The sequence below is a fragment of the Dermochelys coriacea genome, chromosome 8 (genome assembly GCF_009764565.3).
Source record: "Dermochelys coriacea isolate rDerCor1 chromosome 8, rDerCor1.pri.v4, whole genome shotgun sequence".
NCBI lineage: Eukaryota > Metazoa > Chordata > Testudines > Dermochelyidae > Dermochelys > Dermochelys coriacea.
Genome location: NC_050075.1, coordinates 18,960,600 through 18,985,914, shown reverse-complemented (window position 1 = coordinate 18,985,914; position 25,315 = coordinate 18,960,600). Strand labels below are relative to the sequence as shown.

The following is a 25,315-nucleotide window of genomic DNA, read 5'->3' as shown; positions in this document are numbered from 1 at the left end:
AGGGATCAGCAAGGAAAGCTACCTAATTGAGGTCAGAACATGTAGGGATAAAGTGAGACAGGCTAAAAGTCGAGTTGAGTTGGACCTTGCAAAGGGAATTAAAACCAATAGTAAAAGGTTCTATAGCCATATAAATAAGAAGAAAACTAAGAAAGAAGAAGTGGGGCCGCTAAACACTGAGGATGGAGTGGAGGTTAAAGATAATCTAGGCATGGCCCAATATCTAAACAAATACTTTGCCTCAGTCTTTAATAAGGCTAAAGAGGATCTTACGGATAATGGTAGCATGACAAATGGGAATGAGGATATGGAGGTAGATATTACCATATCAGAGGTAGAAGCAAAACTGAAACAGCTTTAATGGGACTAAATCGGGGGGCCCAGATAATCTTCATCCAAGAATATTAAAGGAACTGGCACCTGAAATTGCAAGCCCATTAGCAAGAATTTTTAATGAATCTGTAAACTCAGGAGTAGTACCGAATGATTGGAGAATTGCTAATTTAGTTCCTATTTTTAAGAAAGGGAAAAAAAGTGATCTGGGTAACTACAGGCCAGTTAGTTTGACATCTGTAGTATGCAAGGTCCTGGAAAAAATTTTGAAGGAGAAATTAGTTAAGGACATTGAAGTCAATGGTAAATGGGACAAAATACAACATGGTTTTACAAAAGTTAGATCATGCCAAACCAACCTAATCTCCTTTTTTGAAAAAGTAACAGATTTTTTAGATAAAGGAAACGCAGTGGATCTAATTTACCTAGATTTCAGTAAGGCATTTGATACCGTGCCACATGGGGAATTATTAGTTAAATTGGAGAAGATGGGTATCAATATGAACATCAAAAGGTGGATAAGGAATTGGTTAAAGGGGAGACTGCAACGGGTCCTACTGAAAGGTGAACCGTCAGGCTGGAGGGAGGTTACCAGTGGAGTTCCTCAGGGATCGGTTTTGGGACCAATCTTATTTAATCTTTTTATTACTGACCTCAGCACAAAAAGTGGGAGTGTGCTAATAAAGTTTGAAGATGATACAAAGCTGGGAGGTATTGCCAATTTGGAGAAGGATCGGGATATTATACAGGAAGATCTGGATGACCTTGTAAACGGAGTAATAGTAATAGGATGAAATTTAATAGTGAGAAGTTTAAGGTTATGCATTTAGGGATTAATAACAAGAATTTTAGTTATAAGTTGGGGACGCATCAATTAGAAGTAACAGAAGAGGAGAAGGACCTTGGAGTATTGGTTGATCATAGGATGACTATGAGCTGCCAAAGTGATATGGCTGTGAAAAAAGCTAATGTGGTTTTGGGAAGCATCAGGAGAGGCATTTCCAGTAGGGATAAGGAGGTTTTAGTACCATTGTACAAGGCACTGGTGAGACCTCACCTAGAATACTGTGTGCAGTTCTGGTCTCCCATGTTTAAAAAGGATGAATTCAAACTGGAGCAGGTACAGAGAAGGGCTACTAGGATGATGCGAGGAATGGAAAACTTGTCTTATGAAAGGAGACTTAAGGAGCTTGGCTTGTTTAGCCTAACTAAAAGAAGGTTGAGGGGAGATATGATTGCTCTCTATAAATATATCAGAGGGATAAATATAGGAGAGGGAGAGGAATTATTTAAGCTCAGCACTAATGTGGACACAAGAACAAATGGGTATAAACTGGCCACCAGGAAGTTTAGACTTGAAATCAGACGAAGGTTTCTAACCATCAGAGGAGTGAAGTTTTGGAATAGCCTTCCAAGGGAAGCAGTGGGGGCAAAAGATCTATCTGGTTTTAAGATGCTACTCAATAAGTTTATGGAGGAGATGGTATGATGGATAATGGGATTTTGTAAAGTAATTGATCTTTAAATATTCAGGGTAAATAGGACTAATCCCCTGAGATGGGATATTAGATGGATGGGATATGAGTTACCCAGGAGAGAATTTTCTGTAGTATCTGGCTGGTGAATCTTGCCCATATGCTCAGGGTTTAGCTGATCGCCATATTTGGGGTCGGGAAGGAATTTTCCTCCAGGGCAGATTGGAGAGGCCCTGGAGGTTTTTCACCTTCCTCTGTAGCATGGGGCATGGGTGACTTGAGGGAGGCTTCTCTGCTCCTTGAAGTCTTTAAACCACGATTTGAGGACTTCAATAGCTCAGACATAGGTGAGGTTTTTCGTAGGAGAGGGTGGGTGAGATTCTGTGGCCTGCGCTGTGCAGGAGGTCGGACTAGATGATCAGAATGGTCCCTTCTGACCTTAGTATCTATGAATCTATGATTGGCATAAAGCAGACTTGAACAGGAGACACTAATCAAGCAGAGTTGGGATGTACAGCTTTCTGCTTCACATTCAGTTTTCACATCGCGGTTTTCATAGCTGAAACCAATGCCCTCTTCCTTTAAAAATAACCGCTCTCATGCCAGATGCATGTTTTATTTGTGGGATATCTTGGTGAGGTTTCAAAACGAATAAATAAGCTGCTGCAAAACTTTCTCAGTGACCTCTTAAATGACTTTCACTATGAAAATTTCATTATGAATTTGAAAATTGGTGTAAAAATTGCACTGCTTTGCTTAAAAGTGTCCCCCTTTAAAATTCCAAACAAAAATTAGATCATTGAAATCAAAAGGTGAATTCAAAATCTGACATCCCAAATTCAACATTTTTTCATGTTTTGATGTAAAAATAACCCTTTGATTGAATTTCACAAACTTAAAAGCAGAGTGCAAAATTTCCTGAAATGTAAGAACAAATGTTTCCTTGTAAAATTTTGCCAAGAAATGTTCACCAGTTTTTCAGAGGTCTATGGCTGTTCAACAGGGTTTCAGTAGGGTAATACTTTAGACACTATCCGCCCATAAACTCTGAACCAGTTACCCCTCTCTGGCCAGACAGTACCCACCAAGAGTTTGCAATAGAAAACTACACTGCAGTATGACAGTGTAGTTATTCAGGAAGATATACATTTATTCAATGTTTTCAAATGATGAAATGAAAAATATGAAACATTTTAAAACATGCCCTATCACAATCTGGCAGACATTTTAAGAGCTGAGCTGCAGAGGGAAAAACGGATTAGAAAATGCACTGGAATCGTTTCTGCTTTCATCCATTACGTTTTAGAAGTGAGCGATTAGTTATGCAAGCCCATTTTGGTTTAACATTAATTATATTTAGATCATAAGGAATATATATATCCTAAAAGTAGTTAATTTTTGGAATAAATATTTTACTGAGGGGAAAAAAAGAATGGCCCAAACCAAAACCCTGGATATCACAAGTTCAAACTTTCAGTGAATTTGAATCTGAACTCAGTGCTCTAGGCCCAAATATAAAAAAGGGACAGATAACAAGAGAAAGATATGTACCACCTGGAACTAGTTCCACACTCCATCCCTGTCCATGGGTAAAAATCACCCATTCAGAGGCCCAGAAATGGAATTTAATTGATGCATATGCCCTGTTAATCCCCCAAAACAAGGCTTAAATCAGACACAGGATTTATACTGGCCCTACGCAGAGGGGTGAATTTCATCCCATAAGGAGGAGAATACAGCTAATCACTAAGCCTGGAATATTCTTGACAACACTACGCCGTGAATAAAATCAACAGCAGCTATACTTTCAGAGGAGAAAGAGAGAACAGAAGAAGCACTTGATATCAAGGGAAGAATAAGAAGGGAACACAGTGGTCCATGCACTTTACAAAGTTTCAAAACCATGAGGACAGTGTTTATCCTCATGAAACTGGGTTAATTACTTCTCTAATCTTAAGAGTTTTTGTAATTATTTCAAAGCCTAAATTTTCCAGCTGTGTTATGTTATGTTTTTCGATTGCTCAGGAGGTTGACTATTCATAAATATGTTTATCAAGAGGAATGGCCAAAAGGGAATTCCCAGCCAGATGGTGTAAGAGTTTGCCAGAAGTAGGGAAATATTTGCTAGTAACCATGTGATATTCTCTAATATGGCAGCTATGAAAACTGCAAAGCAAAAAATGACAGAGGGCAGGATCTAAAGACTTTTACCCCCCACAAAAGGATGAATCGAATTTCACGACGTACTTAAAGGCTCTTGAAGATCAATGTAAATTTCTTCAAGTGGTGGTTTTTATTTCATTACCTGGAAATCCTGGACGCCCCATCATCTCAGGCATTGGCACTCTGACAGCAGGATTGTCTGGCTATGTAGACTCCCTCCTCAGGCCCTTCGTTACCAGCACTCCCAGCTATCTTCGAGACACCACTGACTTCCTGAGGAAACTACAGTCCATTGGTGATCTTCCTAAAAACACCATCCTAGCCACTATGGATGTAGAAGCCCTCTACAGCAACATAACACACAAAGATGGACTACAAGCCGTCAGGAACAGTATCCCCGATACTGTCACGGCTAACCTGGTGGCTGAACTTTGTGACTTTGTCCTCACCCATAACTATTTCACATTTGGTGACAATGTATACCTTCAAATCAGCGGCACTGCGATGGGTACCCGCATGGCCCCACAGTATGCCAACATTTTTATAGCTGACTTAGAACAACGCTTCCTCAGCTCTCGTCCCCTAATGCCCCTACTCTACTTGCGCTACATTGATGACATCTTCATCATCTGGACCCATGGAAAAGAAGCTCTTGAGGAATTCCACCATGATTTCAACAATTTCCATCCCACCATCAACCTCAGCCTGGACCAGTCCACACAAGAGATCCACTTCCTGGACACTACGGTGCTAATAAGCGATGGTCACATAAACACCACCCTATATCGGAAACCTACTGACTGCTATTCCTACCTACATGCCTCTAGCTTTCATCCAGATCATACCACTCGATCCATTGTCTACAGCCAAGCTCTACGATATAACCGCATTTGCTCCAACACCTCAGACAGAGACAAACACCTACAAGATCTCTATCATGCATTCCTACAACTACAATACCCACCTGCTGAAGTGAAGAAACAGATTGACAGAGCCAGAAGAGTACCCAGAAGTCACCTACTACAGGACAGGCCCAACAAAGAAAAGAACAGAACGCCACTAGCCATCACCTTCAGCCCCCAACTAAAACCTCTCCAACGCATCATCAAGGATCTACAACCTATCCTGAAGGACGACCCATCACTCTCACAGATCTTGGGAGACAGGCCAGTTCTTGCTTACAGACAGCCCCCCAATCTGAAGCAAATTCTCACCAGCAACTACACCCCACACAACAGAACCACCAACCCAGGAACCTATCCTTGCAACAAAGCCCGTTGCCAACTCTGTCCACATATCTATTCAGGGGATACCATCATAGGGCCTAATCACATCAGCCACACTATCAGAGGCTCGTTCACCTGCGCATCTACCAATGTGATATATGCCATCATGTGCCAGCAATGCCCCTCTGCCATGTACATTGGCCAAACTGGACAGTCTCTACGTAAAAGAATGAATGGACACAAATCAGACGTCAAGAATTATAACATTCAAAAACCAGTTGGAGAACACTTCAATCTCTCTGGTCACTCGATTACAGACCTAAGAGTGGCTATCCTTCAACAAAAAAGCTTCAAAAACAGACTCCAACGAGAGACTGCTGAATTGGAATTAATTTGCAAACTGGATACAATTAACTTAGGCTTGAATAGAGACTGGGAATGGATGAGACATTACACAAAGTAAAACTATTTCCCCATGGTATTTCTCCCCCCCACCCCACCCCTCACTGTTCCTCTGATATTCTTGTTAACTGCTGGCATTAGCCTACCTTGCTTGTCACCATGAGAGGTTTTCCTCCCTCCCCCCTGCTGCTGGTGATGGCTCATCTTAAGTGATCACTCTCCTTACAGTGTGTATGATAAACCTATTGTTTCATGTTCTCTGTGTGTGTATATAAATCTCTCCTCTGTTTTTTCCACCAAATGCATCCGATGAAGTGAGCTGTAGCTCACGAAAGCTTATGCTCTAATAAATTTGTTAGTCGCTAAGGTGCCACAAGTACTCCTTTTCTTTTTGCGAATACAGACTAACACGGCTGCTACTCTGAAACCTGATAAAAGGCAGTTACCTTTTCCATTGTTCTTCAAGATGTGCTGCTTATGTCCATTCCGTATTAGGTGTGTGTGCTCACCAAATGCACCGGTGCTGGAAGTTTTTCCCTTAACAGTATCCGTAGGGGACCAGCTCTGGCACCCTCTGGAGTGGTGCCTGTATGGCGCAGTATAAGGGGCGCCACTGGCTCCCCACACCCTCAGTTCCTTCTTGCTGGAAACTCCGACAGTGGGGAAGAAGGCAGGGTTGTGGAATGGACATGAGCAACACATCTCAAAGAACACCAGTTATGGAAAAGGTAACTGTCTTTTCTCCTTTAAGTGATTGCTCATTTCCATTCCATATTAGGTGACTCCCAAGCAATACCCCTGGAGGTGAGTAGGAGTTAATGGACTTTAGATTGCAACAAAGCTCTGCCAAACCTAGCGTCGTCCCAGGCCTGCTGACTGATGGCATAATGAGCCATGAACATGTGGACAGAGGACAACATTGCAGCTCTATAGATGTCCTCGATAGGGATGTGCACCAGGAAGGCCGCTAAAGACGCCTGTGCTCTCATCGAGAGGGCTCTAACAATCAGCAGCGGCAGAACCCCTGCCAGGTTGTAACAGGTCCTCATGTACGAGGTGATCCACTGGAAATCTACGCAGACACCGGAAGACCCTTCATCCTATCCGCTGTAGTGATGAAGAGCTGAGTTGATTTACAGAAAGGTTTGGTACGCTCAAAGTAAAAAGCCAAGGCCCTCCGGACATCCAGGGCATGAAGACGCCTTTCTTCACTGGTCCTGTGCGGTCTGGGGCAGAACACCAGGAGCAAGATATCCTGGTTAACATGGAACATAGACACCACCTTTGGCAGGAAGGCCGGGTGGGGCCGCAGCTGAACCTTATCTTTGTAGAAGGCCATGAATGGTGGTTCTGATGTCAAGGCTTTAATCTCAGAGACTCGTCTCACCAACATCACTGCCACCAGGAATTAAGCATTCCATGACAGGTGGGAAAGGGAGCAGGAGCCCAGCGGCTCAAAGGGCGAGCCGGTGAGCCTAGAGAGGACAAAGTTAAGATCCCACTGCGGGACAGAAGTCTGTACCTGCAGGAAGAGTCTCTCGAGCCCTCTCAAGAATCTGACCATCATGTCATGGGAAAACACCATCTGTCCTTGGATTGGTGGGTGAAAAGTGGAGATGGCCATGAGATGCACTCTAATGGAAGAGAGTGTCAGGCCCTGGTTCCTCAAAGGGACCAGGTAGTCTAGACAGGAAAGCCTGTATGGAAAAACGTGAGGGAGAGATGCCACGTTCAGACGCCCAGAGAGAAAACTTTGTCCACTTGGCCAGGTAAGTCAGTCTGGTTGAGGGCTTCCTAGGAGGACCTGTTGGACCTCTTCCTGTGGTCCTGTGACAGCAGGTCTGGTTGGTTGGGCAGAGGCCAGGGAGGGGCCACTGCCAGGTTCATGAGCATGCCGAACCAGTGCAGGCAAGGCCATGTCAGGGTGATCATGAAAACCTGCACCTTGTCTCTCTTGATCTTGGCCAGGACCCTGCTGATTACAGGAATCGGAGGGAACACATACATCAGGCTCCCTGACCATGACAGGAGGAAGACATTGGAGAGGGAGCCCTTTTCCAGACCTTCCCGAGAACAAAACCGGTGGCATTTCCTGTTCTGTCTGGTCCGCTTGGGGAGTTCTCCACCTTTGGAAGATCATGCAGGCTACCTCTGGATGGAGCGACCACTCGTGGTCAGAGGAGAAATTCCTGCTGAGCTAGTCCACCAGCGTATTCTTGAAGGTGACAAGCTTCCAGGTGGATTTTGTGGCTGACGCAGAAGTTCCATAGATGGAGCACCTCCTGACAGAGAGCCAAAGAGCGCGCTCCTCCTTGTCTGTTGATGTAGAACATCGAGGCTGTGTTGTCCATCAGGACTCGTACCACTTTGCCCAACAGGTGGGGCAGGAAGATTCCGCACACCAGCTGGACCGCTCTGAGCTCTTTGACATTTATGTGCCACTTCACCTCCTCCAGAGACCACATCCCTTGTGTCTGGAGATCGCAGAGATGAGTCCGAGGTGTCCAACACCAACTCAATGGAGCGTGGAGGACTGTCAAACAGAAGCCCTTTCAGTACTGTCCTGTAGGCAGTCTACCATTGAAGCGAGGTAAGTATCGCCTGGGGAATGGTAATGATCTTTTGCAGGGAGTCCCGGGACTGGGAATAGACCGTCCCCAGCCATTGCTGCACGGGCTGCATACGGAGCCTGACATGGCAGACAATGTAAGTTCACATTGCCATGTGACCCAGCAGGTGCAGACAGACCCTGTCTGTAGTCAGAGGGAACGCAGAGACTTCCACAATGAGGTTAGTCAATGTCTGGAACCTTTCCAGTGGCAGGAAAACTCTAGCGCAGGTCGGGTCAAGGACCGCTCCAATGAACTCTATTCTCTACACCGGCACTAACGTTGACTTTTTGTCCTTTATCAGGAGGCCCACGGAGCAGCACGTGGCTTGCAGCACCGTGACATCCCTTTGGACTTGAGACCTGGAGCTGCCCTTGACTAGCCAGTCGTCAAGGTACCGTTAGATCTGGATACCCCAGCACCTGAGATAAGAAGCTACTACCGACATGCACTTGGTAAACATTCTCGGTGCTGTCACCAGGCCGAATGGGAGGACCACAAACTGGTTGTGGTGGGGCCCCACTGTAAACCAGAGGAAGCATCTGTGTCCTTGAAAGATCATTATGTGGAAGTATGAGTCCTTCAAATCGAGGGTGGCATACCGGTATCCTGGATCCAGGGAGGGATAATAGAAGCCAGGGAGACTATGTGGAACTTTAGCTTCTATAGGTACTTATTGAGGTCTCGCAGGTCCAGGATGGGCCGCAGACCACCCTTGGCCTTTGGGATTAAAAAGTACCGGGAATAGACCCCCTTGTTCCTGTACTCAAGAGGAACTTCTTCCACCGCACCAGGTGTAGTAACCCCTTTACCTCCTGCGTGAGAAGACTCTTGTGAGAGGGGTCCCTGAAGAGGGATGGGGAAGGCGGGTGAGAAGGGGGGGATATAAAGGAACTGGAGGCTATAACCCTGCTCCACTGTGCTGAGGACCCGACAGTCCAAGGTTATAGCTATCTGGGCATGGAGGAAAAGGGAAAGGCAGTTGGAGAACACTGGCACAGAGGGATCCGGGGAACAGTCTGGTAGGTTGCCTTTGGGCACACCCTCAAAATGACCATTGGTCCCTTACTTGGTACACGTCAAGTCTGACCGGGCAGAGGGTGGAGGCAGGTGGCTCGGATAGTGCTTGTAGCCCATGACTCATTTGTGGGACTAGTACTGCCAAGTCTGGCTCTCCTGACCCTGAGGCTGCTGCGGTTTGAACCGCTTACGCACCGGGGCTGGGATATAGAGACACAGGGTTTTCGGGGTGGTGTGGGAGTCTTTAAGGCCATGCAACTTGCTGTGCGTCTGCTCCGCAAATAGGGCTCAGATGTCGAAGGGCAAGTCCTGCATTGACTGCCGGGCCTCGGAGGACAACCCAGAGAAGAGCACCAGGAGGCTTGCCATATGGAGTTAGCGGAAACCATGGTGCGGGCAGCAGCGTCCACAGCATCTGACACCGCCTGGAGGGCCCCCCTGGCTGTGGCCCTCATCAAGGATTGCTCAGAACTCATTCTTGGAAGCCTCAGGGAGTGATCCTTCGAACTTGACCATGGTTTGCTACATATTGAAGTCATATTGGCCAAGGAGGGCTTAGCCACTCGCAGCTGAAGGCAGGAAGACTAATAAATCTTACGTCAAAAAAGATCCAGCCTCCTTGAGTCTTTATTTTTGGAGGTGGCCCCGGGTTCTCTTTGCCTCTCCTTGTGGTTAACTGCCTCGACCACAAGGGAATTGGGAGCAGGGTGGGACTATATATTATGCCCCTTGGTCGGCACAAAGTACTTGTGCTCGACCTTCTTAGAGACGGGCCAGGGAAGAGGGGAGTCTGCCACAGGGCATAAGTGATCTTGGAAACCACTTCATAAAGGGGTAGAGCCACCCTCAGTAGTCGAGGAGCAGAGGATATCAAACAGAGTCTGAGGGGTCTTCCAATTCCTCTACCTGAAGCCCCAGTTGGAAGCGACCCTCTTCAAAAGTTACTGGTGTGCTATGGTGACATCCTGAGGCATAGGCACTGACTCCGTGGGTGCTCCAGGGCTGGAGCACCCACTGGGAAAAATTAGTGAGTGCTCTGCACTCACTGGCAGCCAACCTCCCCACCTTGCCCCCCTGCCTCACCTCCCCCTCTGTCTCCTCCCAGTGTGCCGCGTCTCCGCTCCATTCCATTCCTCCCAGTGCTTGCCGCCACCAAATAGCTGTAGCAAGCTCCGGGAGGGAGGGGAGCAGGATGAACGTGGTGCGCTCAGAAGAGGAGGTGGGGAAGAGGTGGGGCTGGGGCGGGGATTTGGGGAAGGAGTCTAATGGGGCAGGGAGGGGGCAGAGTTGGGGCAGGAACTTTGGGGAAGGGGTTGGAATGGGGGTGGCGGGGTGGGTCAGGGGTGGAGTCGGGGCAGGGCCAGGGGCAGAGGGGGAGTCGAGCACCCACCAGCATCAGAAGAAGTCAGTGCCTATGTCCTGAGGAACTGGGTGAGGGGGTCCCATGATAGCCTCGTCTGGCGACAACTAGGATGATGTTGTCTGGACGTTGTCATAGATGTCTGGATGACAGCTAGGTCCACTTCCATTGGTGGTCCCAGCCGCTTGCTCCCCGGGGTACTGCTGGAGCCGGTGTGGGCAGCACCGAGAGCGTCAGGATCTCCTGAGCTGCTCGAAGGACTTTGGGCGTCGACGGTACTGGAAGTTGGCTGGGGCCTACGCTGCTATCCAGAGTCGCAGGCAAAGTATGGGATGGGCTGCACCGCTTGACTTGAGCTGGGGCCTGACTTCCCGAAGGGGGCCTTGAGTTGCCTGGCACGGGTCTTGGCTCACCCCCAGCCCTCTCGTTTCCCTTACGGGAGGTAGGAGATCTTCCCCCCACAGTCTTTTTCGGCTTTGTGACCGGAGCCATGGAAGGTGAGCGATGCCGGCTCGTGGATGGCACCGGGGGAGCACTGCGCACAGAGGTCACGGTGCTCAGTGCAGAGTTGGACTGCTGCTCCAGTGTCGGAGTGAGTGCCGACTCCATTAGGAGTGCTTTTAGATGGATATCGCGCTCCTTCTTTGTCCTAGGTTTAAAGGACTTGCAGATACAGCACTTGTTGCTTATGTGCCCTTTGCCTAAACACCTTAGGCATCTGGTATGTGGCTGGCTGATGGGCATAGGCTGTTTGCAGTGATCGCAGGGCTTAAAGCCTGGCAAACGTGGTATACCCCGTCCCCCGGCTGAGTCCCATTCTGGACTAACAAAGAATTTGAGAACTACTACTAAGGGTAACTATATATAGGTTTTCAAAGTTCGCAAGAACAGCAAACGAAACAATGGTAGCCAAAGCAGCAGATGTTCTAGCACCATCACTAACAGCAAGAAGGAACTGAGGGTTGGAGGAGCCGGTGGTGCCCCTTATATCACGCCATGCATTAGCTCCCATAAATGTAAACAAACTTGTTTCTCTTAGCGATTGGCTGCGCAAGAAGTAGGACTGAGTGGACTTGTAGGCTCTAAAGTTTTAAATTGTTTTATTTCTGAATGCAGGTTTTTTTGTACATAACTCTACTTTTGTAAGGTCAACTTTCATGAAAAAGAGATTGCAGTATAGTACTTGTATTAAGTGAATTGAAAAATACTATTTATTTTTACAGTGCAAATACATATAATAAAAAATAAATACACAGTGAGCACTATACACTTCATATTCTGTGTTGTAATTGAAATTAATATATTTGAAAATGTAGAAAAACATCCAAAATCTTTTGTAAATTTCAATTGGTATTCTATTGTTTAATGGTGCAATTAAAGCTGTAATTAATTGCAATTAATTTTTTTTAATTAATCCTGTGAGTTAACTGCGATTAATCGACAGACCTAGTTTATGTCATTTGCCAATACTGGCCATATTACTGAATGCATCTCACCTGAGCTCTAGTGGAGCGGATAAGAGAAATACCAGGAGGGAAGAAAAGGAGATGCACAAAACTCAGTGTAGAGTTAAATTATAAAAGAATCTGAGTAGAAAATATCTGCGCCTGGTGGAAGACAAAATTTCAGCAGGAAAATACACATTTGAGAAGTCAACATTGCATAGTCTGAGCAAAAATAAGGTCCTTAGTAATGGTTGGTTTGCCAATGAAAAATACACAGGCTGCTGTAATATGTGGATTTCTTTCTTAATTTGCTTCCATTCAAAACAAAACAAAACATCATTAAAGAAGTGCCCCTACAGATGTGATCTCTTAACAGTTTAATATCTTTGTTTAAAAAAAATGCATTCCATACAATGGGGTTTTGTTTTGTCAATGGGAAAAGCTATTTCCATAACCAGTGAAGAAAGGGAATACTCCCTCCTGCAAGAGAAAACTCACAAGTGATATTCCTGCTGTATGCACTTGATTGACTTTACAAGACATTACCTGGTTTTCATAGGCTAATTACACCACATCCCTCACTTGCTCTGGGACTGAGCCATGCACCTTGAAATTTAATACAGCATATGGAAATCATGAAGAATACATTCAGCCACAATGAAACTAACCCTTTAGCTGCCAAGTGCTTTCAACCAGGCCTGCGGTTTCAATGAGAACAATCTACAGGGCTAGGATTTAGCCTTTTAAAAATGTAATCTATTTAAAAAAAAAGTATGATTCACAAAGTCGTCTGTATCTGGGAAAAAGAAAATGTATATAATCATAATACTAATCATTTGCACTAGCACAGCATCTTTCACCTGAGCAAGTCACATGGATTCACAAACACCAGTTGACTATGTCTTGCTACTTCCTGTGAGATGGGTAAGAGATGTATAAAGATCACTTCACCATCACTGAAATGCTATTTCTGGGGTCAAATGCAGCAGGTGGGTTTTTTCTTTTCTTAAACAATGCAACAGTGCACAGTATCTACTACACCACAGTTTAAAACATAAACACCAGATTGTCAGAAGTGTGGATTCTTGGTAAATGAAAAATTTTAATAACCACTGCTATCATGTTTTCAATAATGTTTTTATAATCTGAGCCCTTTTCTAACCCTTTGAATGAAAACACCTTCAAAATTTTGAAATATTTAAATAAAATTTGTTTTCTTTTTTTGACCAGCTTTACTAATTATTTAGCGTTAAATATGATGTATTACCATTGGGTCCAGTTCTGATCTCACTCACTCTGGTATGCAATCTGTGGGGTCCCACCAGTGTCAGTGAGATCAGAATCAGTCCCTAATGACTCCATATTAATTAATATTTTCCACTTCCTTTAAAAATACATGCACCAACATTTCAAGCCATCAGTCTCTGTCTTTGCTGCCTTGGCACAGCTTTGCTCATACAAAGTAAACAATTATCTGCACATCTCCTGAGATTCCCAATTACAGATGCAGTACTCCTCTGCTCAGTCACTCTATCAATTTAATGTCATCCCCTCGGGGTTCAGTGATAATTATATGACCTGCAAAATCTTGCAATTGGCCAACTATGTTTCATCGTATTACATGTACCTCTAACAGCCCCAGCTGCAGCTCTGATTGCATGTCACGCTTCTTAAGGGTAGCTTCCGCTTCTTGTGGAAGTTTCTGGAGCAGAAAGGCTGTTTTTTTCAGGGCTTAGTGCATTTGTTCTAAGGTATTAAGGAGCCCTGGCTCAATTGAACTATTGCTCAGCTGGATGGCCATTCCCAGCCCTTTGGAGATGGTCTGGTCATGCCACTGGAATTCTGACTGTAATGTAACTTTCAACTGCGAGTGCAGAAAGTAAAGGAAGGCAAATGGGAATTTTCTTCTACTTTAGAGCCACATCTTGCCCTAAACCTTGGGAGCTACACAGGACACATATTTGTTCAGAGCCTCATATATATTTAAAAAGTCATCCTGTGCTGGCCCAGTTGGGGAAACATGGGCTGGAACGTACACTGCTGTTTTCCTTTAAAGAGAGGCAGAGAGTGCCTCTGGGTAGCAGAAAGCTCTACAGCACATGAGCTGGGATGCTGACCATGCCCCAAGATGGCTGATCATAGACATATAATCTTTTGATCTGTAAATGGCATATTTTTGCTCTGAAGACACTTGAAAAGAATAAATATAGAACCTGAGATGGCATTTCCTGCAGTCACTTTTCTGACTGCAGGCTAGTTCTTGACATAGTGTAAGCCAAGGTCAGATGTCAGCACATCACTGCAATTTATAGGAAAAACTTGAAGCAAATAAGTCAAATACTTGTTGGACTTTAGTCTTCGCAAGTTTCAGTTACTTTAGATTAAGGTCTGTTTTATGTGAGTGTTTCTTCCTTTTACAATGCACATTTTAGGGATTAGATCTCTGTATTCCTAAACAGTGTTTATTGGAAAGACAGAATGACATATTGCACTCTGCAGTCTATTAGAAAAAAACGTGTGTGGAAACTAGCTGGGAAGAGAGACATAATTTTGCTGCATGTTTTCTGTCCCAGAGTATATCCTCTCTGCTAAAGGTCTGATGTAGGGTAGTAAGCAAACAACTCCCCTTAGGCAAGGAACCCCTAGTTAGTGCATGTATGTGTGCAGTGTTTAGCCATCCTCCAATGAACTGTGAATTTTCATAGAGATGGAATGATAAAACAAGGCCAGATTGGTTTCGTTTTGTTTTTTTCTATTGCCATCAGAAGATGGGTTGAGTCCCAATAGCAGCTGTTGATATAAGTTAACCACAAAAAATGGCCATGGAGGGTCCCGTGAAAATTGGACAGATGTGGTTCTTTTGTGCTGGGCAGCTCACAGGGTGATGCGAACCCTTCATGAGGAGCACAGCCCAGCTTTGTCAGCTTGTGAGGGCACTGCAGGAGTGAGCCAAGGATCCTCTGCCCCTAACCCTATAATGGAAAGCATGTATGGGAGCAGAGGGTTGCTTCTTGCTTTCTCCCATGCTACCACTTGTGTACGGGAGGAGCTCTCTGAAAAAATCCACAAGGCCACTACATTGTCCTCCTTTAAATTTCTTAAAACGCCCCATGCCTGGATGGATGGCCCTCAGCAGTGGTTAAGTCAAGGGGCAGCTGCTGTGACCGCTGCTTATCACACAAATCGTGAACTGTCTCTGTTGCCTGGTGCTCCCTCCTGTTTGCTGAATCAAGCCTGTTGCCTTTTGTTTTATACTGTAAACTCTTTGGGACAGGCCCATCTTCTTGGTCTAATGTGTTCAGTCCCTAGCACTTGATTGGGGCCTCTAGGAACGAACAACATCAAAATTAATAACATCAAAAATTATAGTCACAACGTCAACCTGAGAGTTAGGATTTCTCCCCACTGCTCCCTTATGCACATGCCCACCCCAGCTATTCAAACCAGGCACTGGCCTGAGGCTTTGGCACTTCGCGCCTAGTACAAATGCCACGCTACCTACCAGCAGATGGGGGAACTTGATGGGGCCAGCGGTGAAAGGGGGAAGTCCCAGGAGTGAGGGAGGGAGATAGCGAGGAGGGGTGCTGATTGGCCAGCGTTCCCCAGCTCCCAGGATTTAACGTGGAACGGCAGCCATGTGGAGCATCTTTTGGCTATATGGGTGATAGGCAAGTTGTGCACCGCCCCGGTTAATGTTTAATAAAAGTTGCCAGCTGCCACTAAAATCCATCCATGTGTCTGTCCTCATCTCGCTGCTGCGTCCACACCAAAGAAACCTTATCCCCTACTTCACAATGTGTAATTCATACTCATCCATTATTTGTTGGCTGGTGAGCAGCTGCCGGGTAGAAATGCTAACCCAATACCCTCATTACCACTCTACAGTTTTGTTTCCTAGAGCAAGGTGGTGTCTGTGGGCAAGTGAGTTTGAACGGGGCAGCTAAACTGTGCCTGGTTGCAGAGAGATCCACACATCACAAAGCCGAAATCCAGGCATATGTTAAAACAAAAGAAAAAGGAAGAAAAAATAAAACTGCTGATAATATAGGAGCTCTAACATGCCAGTGCCAATCTCAAGCTGAAAGAGCTGAACTTTTCAACAGGGCTGGGATTCTTCTTAATTCAGGGGTGAATTATTCCTATGAGAATATTGAAAGTCAGGCCTTTTGCTGTGTGTCACATTGGTAAAACATCAGACTCAAAGGTATTTTAAGCTTCACTGGGTCCTGTGTAGGATGCTCCTTCCCTTTCTAGTGATGCTGACTCATTTTAACGATCATTAACATATTGGGTTGGGGTTTTTTGTTTTTGTTTTGTTTTTGTTTTTGTTTTTACTATGTTGTGTTCTTAATCATATCGTATTCTAAATTTTGTGCAGTGTCTTGTTTCTACAGCTTCACACCTCAAAGTTTCTTGCTGAGCTGATTTCATGGAATTATTATTATATAAATCTTATAGTAGCAATATTTAAATTCATTCTCTTCTTCCCTTTTTTATATTCCTTAACCGTGTTCCCTATTAACAGATATTAATTCCAAAGGCCTCTGGTGTGTTATGTTTGTAATGCATACGGTAGCAGAAGCACGAAGTAACAACACTTTGATGCAACCAATTTATCCATTTAAAGCCAAATCCTACAGTCCTTACTCAAACAAAATTCCACTGGATTGTGTTTTTTTTTTTTGCCTGAGTAAAGACTGCAAGTCTTTAATGGATTTCTATTGAATCGGTCATTGGAATAACACTGCACCAGAAACTCATGTGCTACCAAGGCCAACCAAAAGAATCAGTAGGCACCTGCTGGTCATTTGAAAACAATACTCAAGCAGTGAGATTCCACTGAATGGAACATATGATTAGTGTTGCAGGCCTCTTGCCAGAACAGAAGATCAAGTGGAAGAATAAGGGGAACCTATGCCTCTAGCGATTCCAAATGGTCATTTACAACTAACTGATTTAAACCTCCCTGCATTCTTTGCCATCATAATGCCTTGGAGAGGCAAATTAATTTATATGGTCAAACAAATTAAGAGGCACCAGTGAAAGTGTTAAACATATTCATAAATGATCTGGAAAAGGGGGGGGAAACAGTGAGGTAGCAACATTTGCTGATGATACAAAATTACGCATGATAGGTAAGTCCAAAACTGACTGCAAAGAGTTACAAAGGGATCTGATAAAACTGTGTGACTCAGTATCAAAATGGCAGATGAAATTCAGTGTTGATAAGTGCAATGTAATGCACATTGGAAAACATAATCCCAGCTGTACATACAAAACGATGGGGTCTAAATTAGCTGTTACCATTCAAGAAAGAGATATTGGTGCCATTGTGGATGGTTCTCTGAAAACATCTACTCAACATGCAGCAGCAATCAAAATAAGCTAGTGGAATATTAGGAACCACCAGGAAAGTGATAGATAATAAGATAGAAAATATCATAATGCCACTATATAAATCCATGGTACACCCACACCTTGAATTCTGCATGTAGTTCAGGTCACTCCATCCAAAAAAAGATATATTCGAATTGGAAAAGGTACAGTGATGGGAAACAAATGATGAGGGGTATGGAACAGCTTCTATATGAGAAGAAATTAAAAAGACTGGGACTGATCAGCTTAGAAGAGAGACAACTAAGCAGGGATATGATAGAAGTTTATAAAATCACAAATGTTGTGGAGAAAGTGAATAAGGGAGTGTTATTTACCATATCACATAACCCAAGCACCAGGGGTTACCCAATGAAATTAATAGACAGCAGGGTAAAAACTAACATAAGGATGTACTTCTTCACACAATGCACAGTCAACCTGTGGAACTCATTGCCAGGGGATGTTGTGAAGGCCAAAAGTATAACTGGGTTCAAAAAGGAATTAGATAAATTCATGGGGGATAGGTCTTTCAATAGCTATTAGCCCAGGTGGCCAGGAATGCAACCACATGCTCTGGGTGTCTTAAACCTCTGACCGATAGAAGCTGGAACTGGAGGATGGGATGGATCACTTGATAATTACCCTGTCCTGTGCATTCCCTCTGAAGCATCTGGCACTGGCCACTGTTGGAAGACAGGATACTGGACTAGATGGATGATTGGTCTGACCCAGTATGGCCGTTCTTATGTAAGATATCATTAGGGTGGTCTATCCCTGTATTAAAGTTATTGAAAGCTCCCAGGAAAACACAGAGTACCATAGGGGCTGGCATTAGTGATTCCGTAGATGACACTCGTTCCTCTCAGTCAGTACCGTACCAATGTCGTAACATGATATTAGGTAGCTGTGTGTTGATGGAGATGGCATCTGAGATAAATTGTAAAAACGATGTCTGGATAACATGTGGCTATTAAAGATTCCATAGCACTGTTCTCAAGAGTAGGGTGCTAACTGAGATCCTAGCTACATTTTATTTTAGGTCATTTTCACTTCTCTCTCTTGGTACTTCTATGCCTTCCCCCCCTCCACCAATCACTGTAGCATCTAAGCACCTACATAAGCCTCCAAAGCAATTGTAATTGGACAGGGTGAATCCTTTACTTCCTGACTTAAATTGTTGCATGTTATTTGCTGTGCACTGAAACACAAACAGCGGCTGTGCTTCTCCCCTGTGGTGGCTGCATTTCAATGTAGAATGACTTGAATCCTGTGTACAGTTTGTACATCAGATTATTAGGTTTGTAAAGATATATTTGTGATCATTCAGGATGAGAGGTAATAGAAATATGATGTTGTTATAAACTGAAACAGAGAAAAATTCTCTGCTCATAGAAATGGACATAGCTCTAGTGACTTAAACGGAGTTTCATCCACTTATACCAGCAGAAAATATGGCCATGATGTACAAATGCAGCATATTGGCCAATTCCTATTATTTTGCTTAAAACAGTAAGTTTTATATAAAGAAGGAAGGCATCAGATTCACCCTCTGGCATCACATTTACTGATTTTTTAGTTGACAAACTAGTTGTCTAATTAAGCTGTACCATTGTTCCAGAAGTTAAAAAAAATCCCACCAGTAATGTCTGCATTTGGAACCTGACATTACTGCCTCTTTGGGCTTAAACATACCAAAAATCAATCATAATGGGATTGTGAAGGAAGGTGACCTATCACTTCCCTGCATAAACTTTTAATCTCACATTAGTAATTCAGTCAATAATAATATTTTTTTTAAAAAAATCAGACTTTAAAAGACAAATATAAATTCTTCTTTGGTAGTGTTCAGTTGTAATAATTAGTTTCCATGAAATTATTCTTCTGTGGGATGGTTGCAATTAGGTCCCGAGGGCTGATTGTAATTAGTTTTGTTATTCTTATGGGTACCTTTAAAAGCAAGTAATCACTTCCTCCAAATTTTGAACATTCCCTGTCATCCAACATAGCTGAATAAAGGAAGCAAAGGAAAGGAACCAGAACAGGAGATGTGGAAATTGAAGGTCCCTTTCAAAATCACCTGTTATCAAAGTTCTCTTTTTCCCCCTTGTGATAGATACCTTGCAGAGCAGGTAGTATCCTGTGAACCGCAGGGGCAGTTTCCTTCTGCCATATACTACTACCCCATATCCTACTGGAGCTACCATTCATGCTAATGGACATACCACATAGATATAAGATAGCAAAAGGTCTTTCATTGGTTGGAGGAACTCAAATTGTACTTCATTGGCCACGCACAAACTCCAGTGAGAAATTCCCAACATTGAGAGAGGCATTTAATTCATATATAGGAGAAGGGGCATCTATTTCCATTTCTCTTCCTTCTGTTTGTTACACAGAGTTAGCCCTGCTGTCTACAGCTTCAAATGCAACAGAGATCTCAATAGAGATGTCTTCTCTCCACTGCATTTCCTTCAATGGATAGGTCTGACATTGAGGAGCTGGAGCTAATTAAATCTAGTAGTTATATCTTCTTGCAGGATGAGTGGAAAAATATTCTATGGTACCTGCCCAAGGGAGGGAAATAACGTGTTCTCTGCGTTAGAAATATGTAAAACCTTAAAACTTCCCTAAGAAAAGATTTCAGGAAGACACAAATGTGAGTTTTCTGCCCTGTCCCTAAGCTTCTGCTTCTCCTTCCACATCAGTGAGGGACAAGACTGATGAGTATTGTTATTATATCCCTTACATAGAACATTTCCTCTCACTTGGACTCTCTACCTCATCCTGATGCTCCACATCATGGGCACTGTCCTCCCAGCCAAGCCAGCCTGGAAAAGACTTCCTTGATAGGTTTCAGAGTAGCAGCCGTGTTAGTCTGTATTCGCAAAAACGAAAAGGAGTACTTGTGGCACCTTAGAGACTAACAAATTTATTTGAGCATAAGCTTTTGTGAGCTACAGCTCACTTCATCGGATGCATTCGGTGGAAAATACAGTGGGGAGATTTATATACACACACAGAGAACATGAAACAATGGGTTTTATCATATACACTGTAAGGAGAGTGATCACTTAAGATGAGCTATTACCAGCAGGAAGGGGGGGGGAGAAAGGAGGAAAAATTTTTGTGGTGATAATCAAGGTGAGCCATTTCCAGCAGTTAACAAGAACGTCTGAGGAACAGTGGGGGGTGAGGTGGGGGGAGAAATAACATGGGGCAATAGCTTCAGCAGGTGCGCAAGTAGAGTAGGGGCATTAGGGGATGAGAGCTGAGGAAGCGTTTTTCAAAGTCAGCCATAAAAATGTTGGCATACTGTGGGGCCATGAGGGTACCCATCGCAGTGCTGCTGATTTGAAGGTATACATTGTCCCCAAATGTGAAATAGTTATGGGTGAGGACAAAGTCCCAAAGTTCAGCCACCAGTTTAGCCGTGACATTATCGGGGATATTGTTCCTACTTGCACTACATTGATGACATCTTCATCATCTGGACCCACTGAAAAGAAGCCCTTGAGAAATTCCACCATGATTTCAACAATTTCCATCCCACCATCAACCTCAGCCTCGACCAGTCTACACAAGAGATCCACTTCCTGGACACTACGATGGTCACATAAACACCACCCTATATCAGAAACCTACTGATGGCTATTTCTACCTACATGCTTCTAACTTTCTTCCAAATCACACCACACAATCCATTGTCTACAGCCAAGCTCTACGATATAACTGCATTTGCTCCAACCCCCCAGACAGAGACAAACATCTGCAAGATCTCTATCATGCATTCCTACAACTACAGTACCCACCTGCTGAAGTGAAGAAACAGATTGACAGAGCCAGAAGAGTACCCAGAAGTCACCTACTACAGGACAGGCCCAACAAAGAAAATAACGGAACGCCACTAACCATCACCTTCAGCCCCCAACTAAAACCTCTCCAACGCATCATCAAGGATCTACAACCTATCCTGAAAGACGACCCATCACTCTCACAGATCTTGGGAGACAGGCCAGTCCTTGCTTACAGACAGCCCCCCAACCTGAAGCAAATTCTCACCAGCAACTACACCCCACACAACAGAACCACCAACCCAGGAACCTATCCTTGCAACAAAGCCCGTTGCCAACTCTGTCCACATATCTATTCAGGGGACATCATCATAGGGCCTAATCACATCAGCCACACTATCAGAGGCTCGTTCACCTGTGCATCTACCAGTGTGATATATGCCATCATGTGCCAGCAATGCCCCTCTGCCATGTACATTGGTCAAACTGGACAGTCTCTATGTAAAAGAATAAATGGACACAAATCAGATGTCAAGAATTATAACATTCAAAAACCAGTTGGAGAACACTTCAATCTCTCCGGTCACACAATTACAGACCTGAGAGTGGCTATCCTTCAACAAAAAAAACTTCAAAAACAGACTCCAACGAGAGACTGCTGAATTAGAATTAATTTGCAAACTGGATACAATTAACTGAGGCTTGAATAGAGACTGGGAGTGGATGGGTCATTACATAAAGCAAAGCCATTTCCCCATGTTATTTCTCCCCCCACCTCACCCCCCACTGTTCCTCAGACGTTCTTGTTAACTGCTGGAAATGGCTCACCTTGATTATCACCACAAAAATTTTTCCTCCTTCCTGCTGGTAATGGCTCATGTTAAGTGATCACTCCTTACAGTGTGTGTATGATAAAACCCATTGTTTCATGTTCTCTGTGTGTGTATATAAATCTCCCCACTGTATTTTCCACCGAATGCATCCGATGAAGTGAGCTGTAGCTCACAAAAGCTTATGCTCAAATAAATTTGTTAGTCTCTAAGGTGCCACAAGTACTCCTTTTCTTTTTTACTTCCTTGATAGTGTCCATGCTTCTACAAGTTTCACTGTTGAATGATGTGAGGCGTTTTAGAAGCTATGTATCCCACACTAACCTGGGTGGAATGAAGCAGATGACTTAACATACCTTTTACTCTTCTAATTTCTATAGATATACATTGCCTCCAAAGTGCTTCCCAAACCTGAGTGCTGGGAAAGACCTGAACCAAGAAAAGCTGGCCAAAGAACAGTTCAAAACAATGCAACTTGGACCCATGGTCAAGTGGTTAGAAGTTGAAACCTTTGTCAGGAGTCCTGATTCTGCTATTGACTTCTGTAGGATAAAGGGCAAGTTGCTTAACCTCACTAGGCTTCAATTTCCCTTTGTGTAAAAAAAGAGAAAAATACTTCCTTTGTAAAGCACTCAGAGGTTCTCAAGTAAAAGTCACCATACATGTGGGTAGGTATTATTTTCTGACCATGATCACATTTACTTTCCAACAATGATTTCCCTATCAAATTACCTCAGTTTACAAGTTAAAACGTTTTTCTTACAACTAACAGAGCAGGCTCCTCTGCTAACAGAAAATCAAGCTGTGTTCTTTCTGGTTCGTATATCATCAGCCATAAAAATTATTAATCAAAATGTAGTGATTAACTTTGTAGCAATCACGCATGAGGCAGAATGGAATGCACCTTGCTCCACTTAGGGGATGGCATCAAAAATGAGTAAAGTTGGCAGCTGTGACTCAGAGATATTCAGTAACAAGCTGACGTCTTTTTCTCATAGCTACAGTTTAAAACAAATTACCTCCATTGGTTCTGCCTCAACCATAAGGTAATGCGTAACAAGACACAACAACAGAGTGTCAACATCAACCCATCTTTGAAGCCCATGACTGACCTGTGGATGATGTGTCTACCCTGGAGATAGTCTAGTGCCAATGCCAGTTCACAGATGAAGAGTTTCACAGTGCCTTCTTGAAATCGGACATTTTGCTGTAGATGATAACGCAGATCCCCTCCAAGAAGAAGATCCACCACCATGAACATGTCCTCCTCATCTTGGAATGAGTACCTGAGAGATCAAAAACACCATGCTACAGCCAAGTCTTGACTCAGGAGAGGTAATGTTCAAAGAAAAAGGGATCAAAAGTGCTGCCCTCAACTGCCACATCTGACCAAAATTATTATAGCGCTACATACTTATATGGGGTTTTGTCACTCCCACTCATATGTGTGGACTAGACTACGTTTTACCGACACATATGGTATGTCTATACTGCAATTAGACACCCGTGGCTGGCCCGTGCCAGCGGACTCGGGCTCGCAGGGCTCAGGCTGCGGGGCTGTTTCATTGCAGTGTCAACTTCTGGGCTCAGGCTGGAGCCCAGGCTCTAGCACTCTGTGAGGTGGAAGGGTCCCAGATCCCGGAGGTCTACACTGCAATGGAACAACCCCGCAGCCCAAACACGAGTCAGCTGGCATGGGCCAGCCAAGGGTGTCTAATTGCAGTGTAGACATAGCCTATGGGCCCTATCCAGAATGGTGCTGGCAATTCTTGTAATCCTGCTGAGCTGAGGGCATTCAGCGATTCATGAGACTGGGTCCCTAATTTTTCAAATTAGATCAATGTCTGTGTCTGATACGGTATGTAAGTTCATAGTATTAACACTAATCAGATTCGGGATAAATGTACTGATTACTGATGAAGACTTGTCTCTCTCTATATCTATCTAAATATCTCTGTACATCTGTACACGTCTTTATATATGTATTTTTGAAAAAGGAATTGGTTCACAGCTGTCATTATTTCTAAATAAGAAAGTAATACTCAGGGTCAACAATCCAGTGCTTATGAACAATCGTAAAATGATAAATCAGCCTCCTGCTGGTGCATTCACAAATGTCGGAGGGGAGGGAAGATCAGGAAAGAAGCATATTTTGTTTTCAAGCTTCCAAAGAGTTATTTTAGGGAAGAAGGGGAAAATATTTTTAACAAATTGAAAAGAGACCTTGACAATACTGTTATTTTTCAAAGTGTGTTCTTTAATTTCAATAAGCATAATGCATACCGGTATGTGTAATTATGGCTGAATTACACACACTTCTATTTACATTTCTGTGGCGATTTCATGACTGGATTGATCCGGGCACATCTGTTTGGTTATCCAATTAACTACGCCTAGTGAGAGAGAGATGGCAGCAGTTCATACTGTGTAGGTGCCCCTGAGTAAATATTGGCACAGGAATACAGAGAGTGCCACATCATTGTGCTGCATACATAACTGAAAAACAGACTAGCTACTTGTTACAGATGCCATCAAAGGTGATAGTCTAAAAGGCAACAACGTGCCAATTTTTTTCTTAAACAGAAAAGTGCCATCTAATTCTAATAGGACAAGGAGATGTCTGACCCTGGAAATGAAAGCCATCCCTGTTCTAATACCGACTTCTCCTGTAGTTCTTCATCCTTTAAATTACTCCCTACTTCGTAGCTGAGGACACTTAATAGTTAAAAAGTTAAGAGTAAAGTTGTGTCTGAAAAGTATTAAAAAGCCATTTTTCTAGATGAAAAGGTGTTTCAAACATTTAAGTAGAAGGATGCTTTTTTTACATAGTAAAAAGTAGGCATTTCATTTGGGTAAAGTTCTGTCTCTTTTAAAAGCAGTGGGAGTAAACAGTAATTATTCTGCTTAGGATCAGGTCATCAGCCCATTGTCCTTACAGACAGGAAAGGAAAGCTCAAATGCAAAAATTCTGCATGTTTGACTGGACATAGCTAAATGCTTTGGGTAGTTTCAGGGTTATTTTCTCCAGTAGTGCCCTACGGGCTCAGGAAATTGACATTTTTTCTTAACAATTTGTGCTTTTCCATTTGGCAAACACGGATTCCCTGTTTTGTCCATGTCCCTTCCCATTTGCCTCTAAACTCTCAACCCCACCTCAGCCTCAGTTGTGCTTCCAAACCATGGGATTTGACATCAGCTTGGCCTTATTTGTCTACTCTATTTAGTTTGTGCAACAGCATCAACGCTGAAGTCAGCAGGACTGTTGTACTGACTTTGTTAATGAAC

The 25,315-nt window shown here is 43.7% G+C and overlaps 1 protein-coding gene across 9 annotated transcripts in view; it reads right to left on the bottom strand.

Moving 5' to 3' along the window:
• STK32A (serine/threonine kinase 32A) overlaps positions 1-25,315 on the bottom strand; it is a 101,590-nt gene that overhangs the window by 34,376 nt on the left and 41,899 nt on the right. For all 9 annotated transcript variants that reach the window (XM_043490659.1, XM_043490658.1, XM_043490662.1 and 6 more), the window contains one exon: positions 23,143-23,316. In XM_043490659.1, the coding sequence (XP_043346594.1) occupies positions 23,143-23,316 (174 nt within the window). The remainder of the gene's footprint in view (positions 1-23,142; positions 23,317-25,315) is intronic.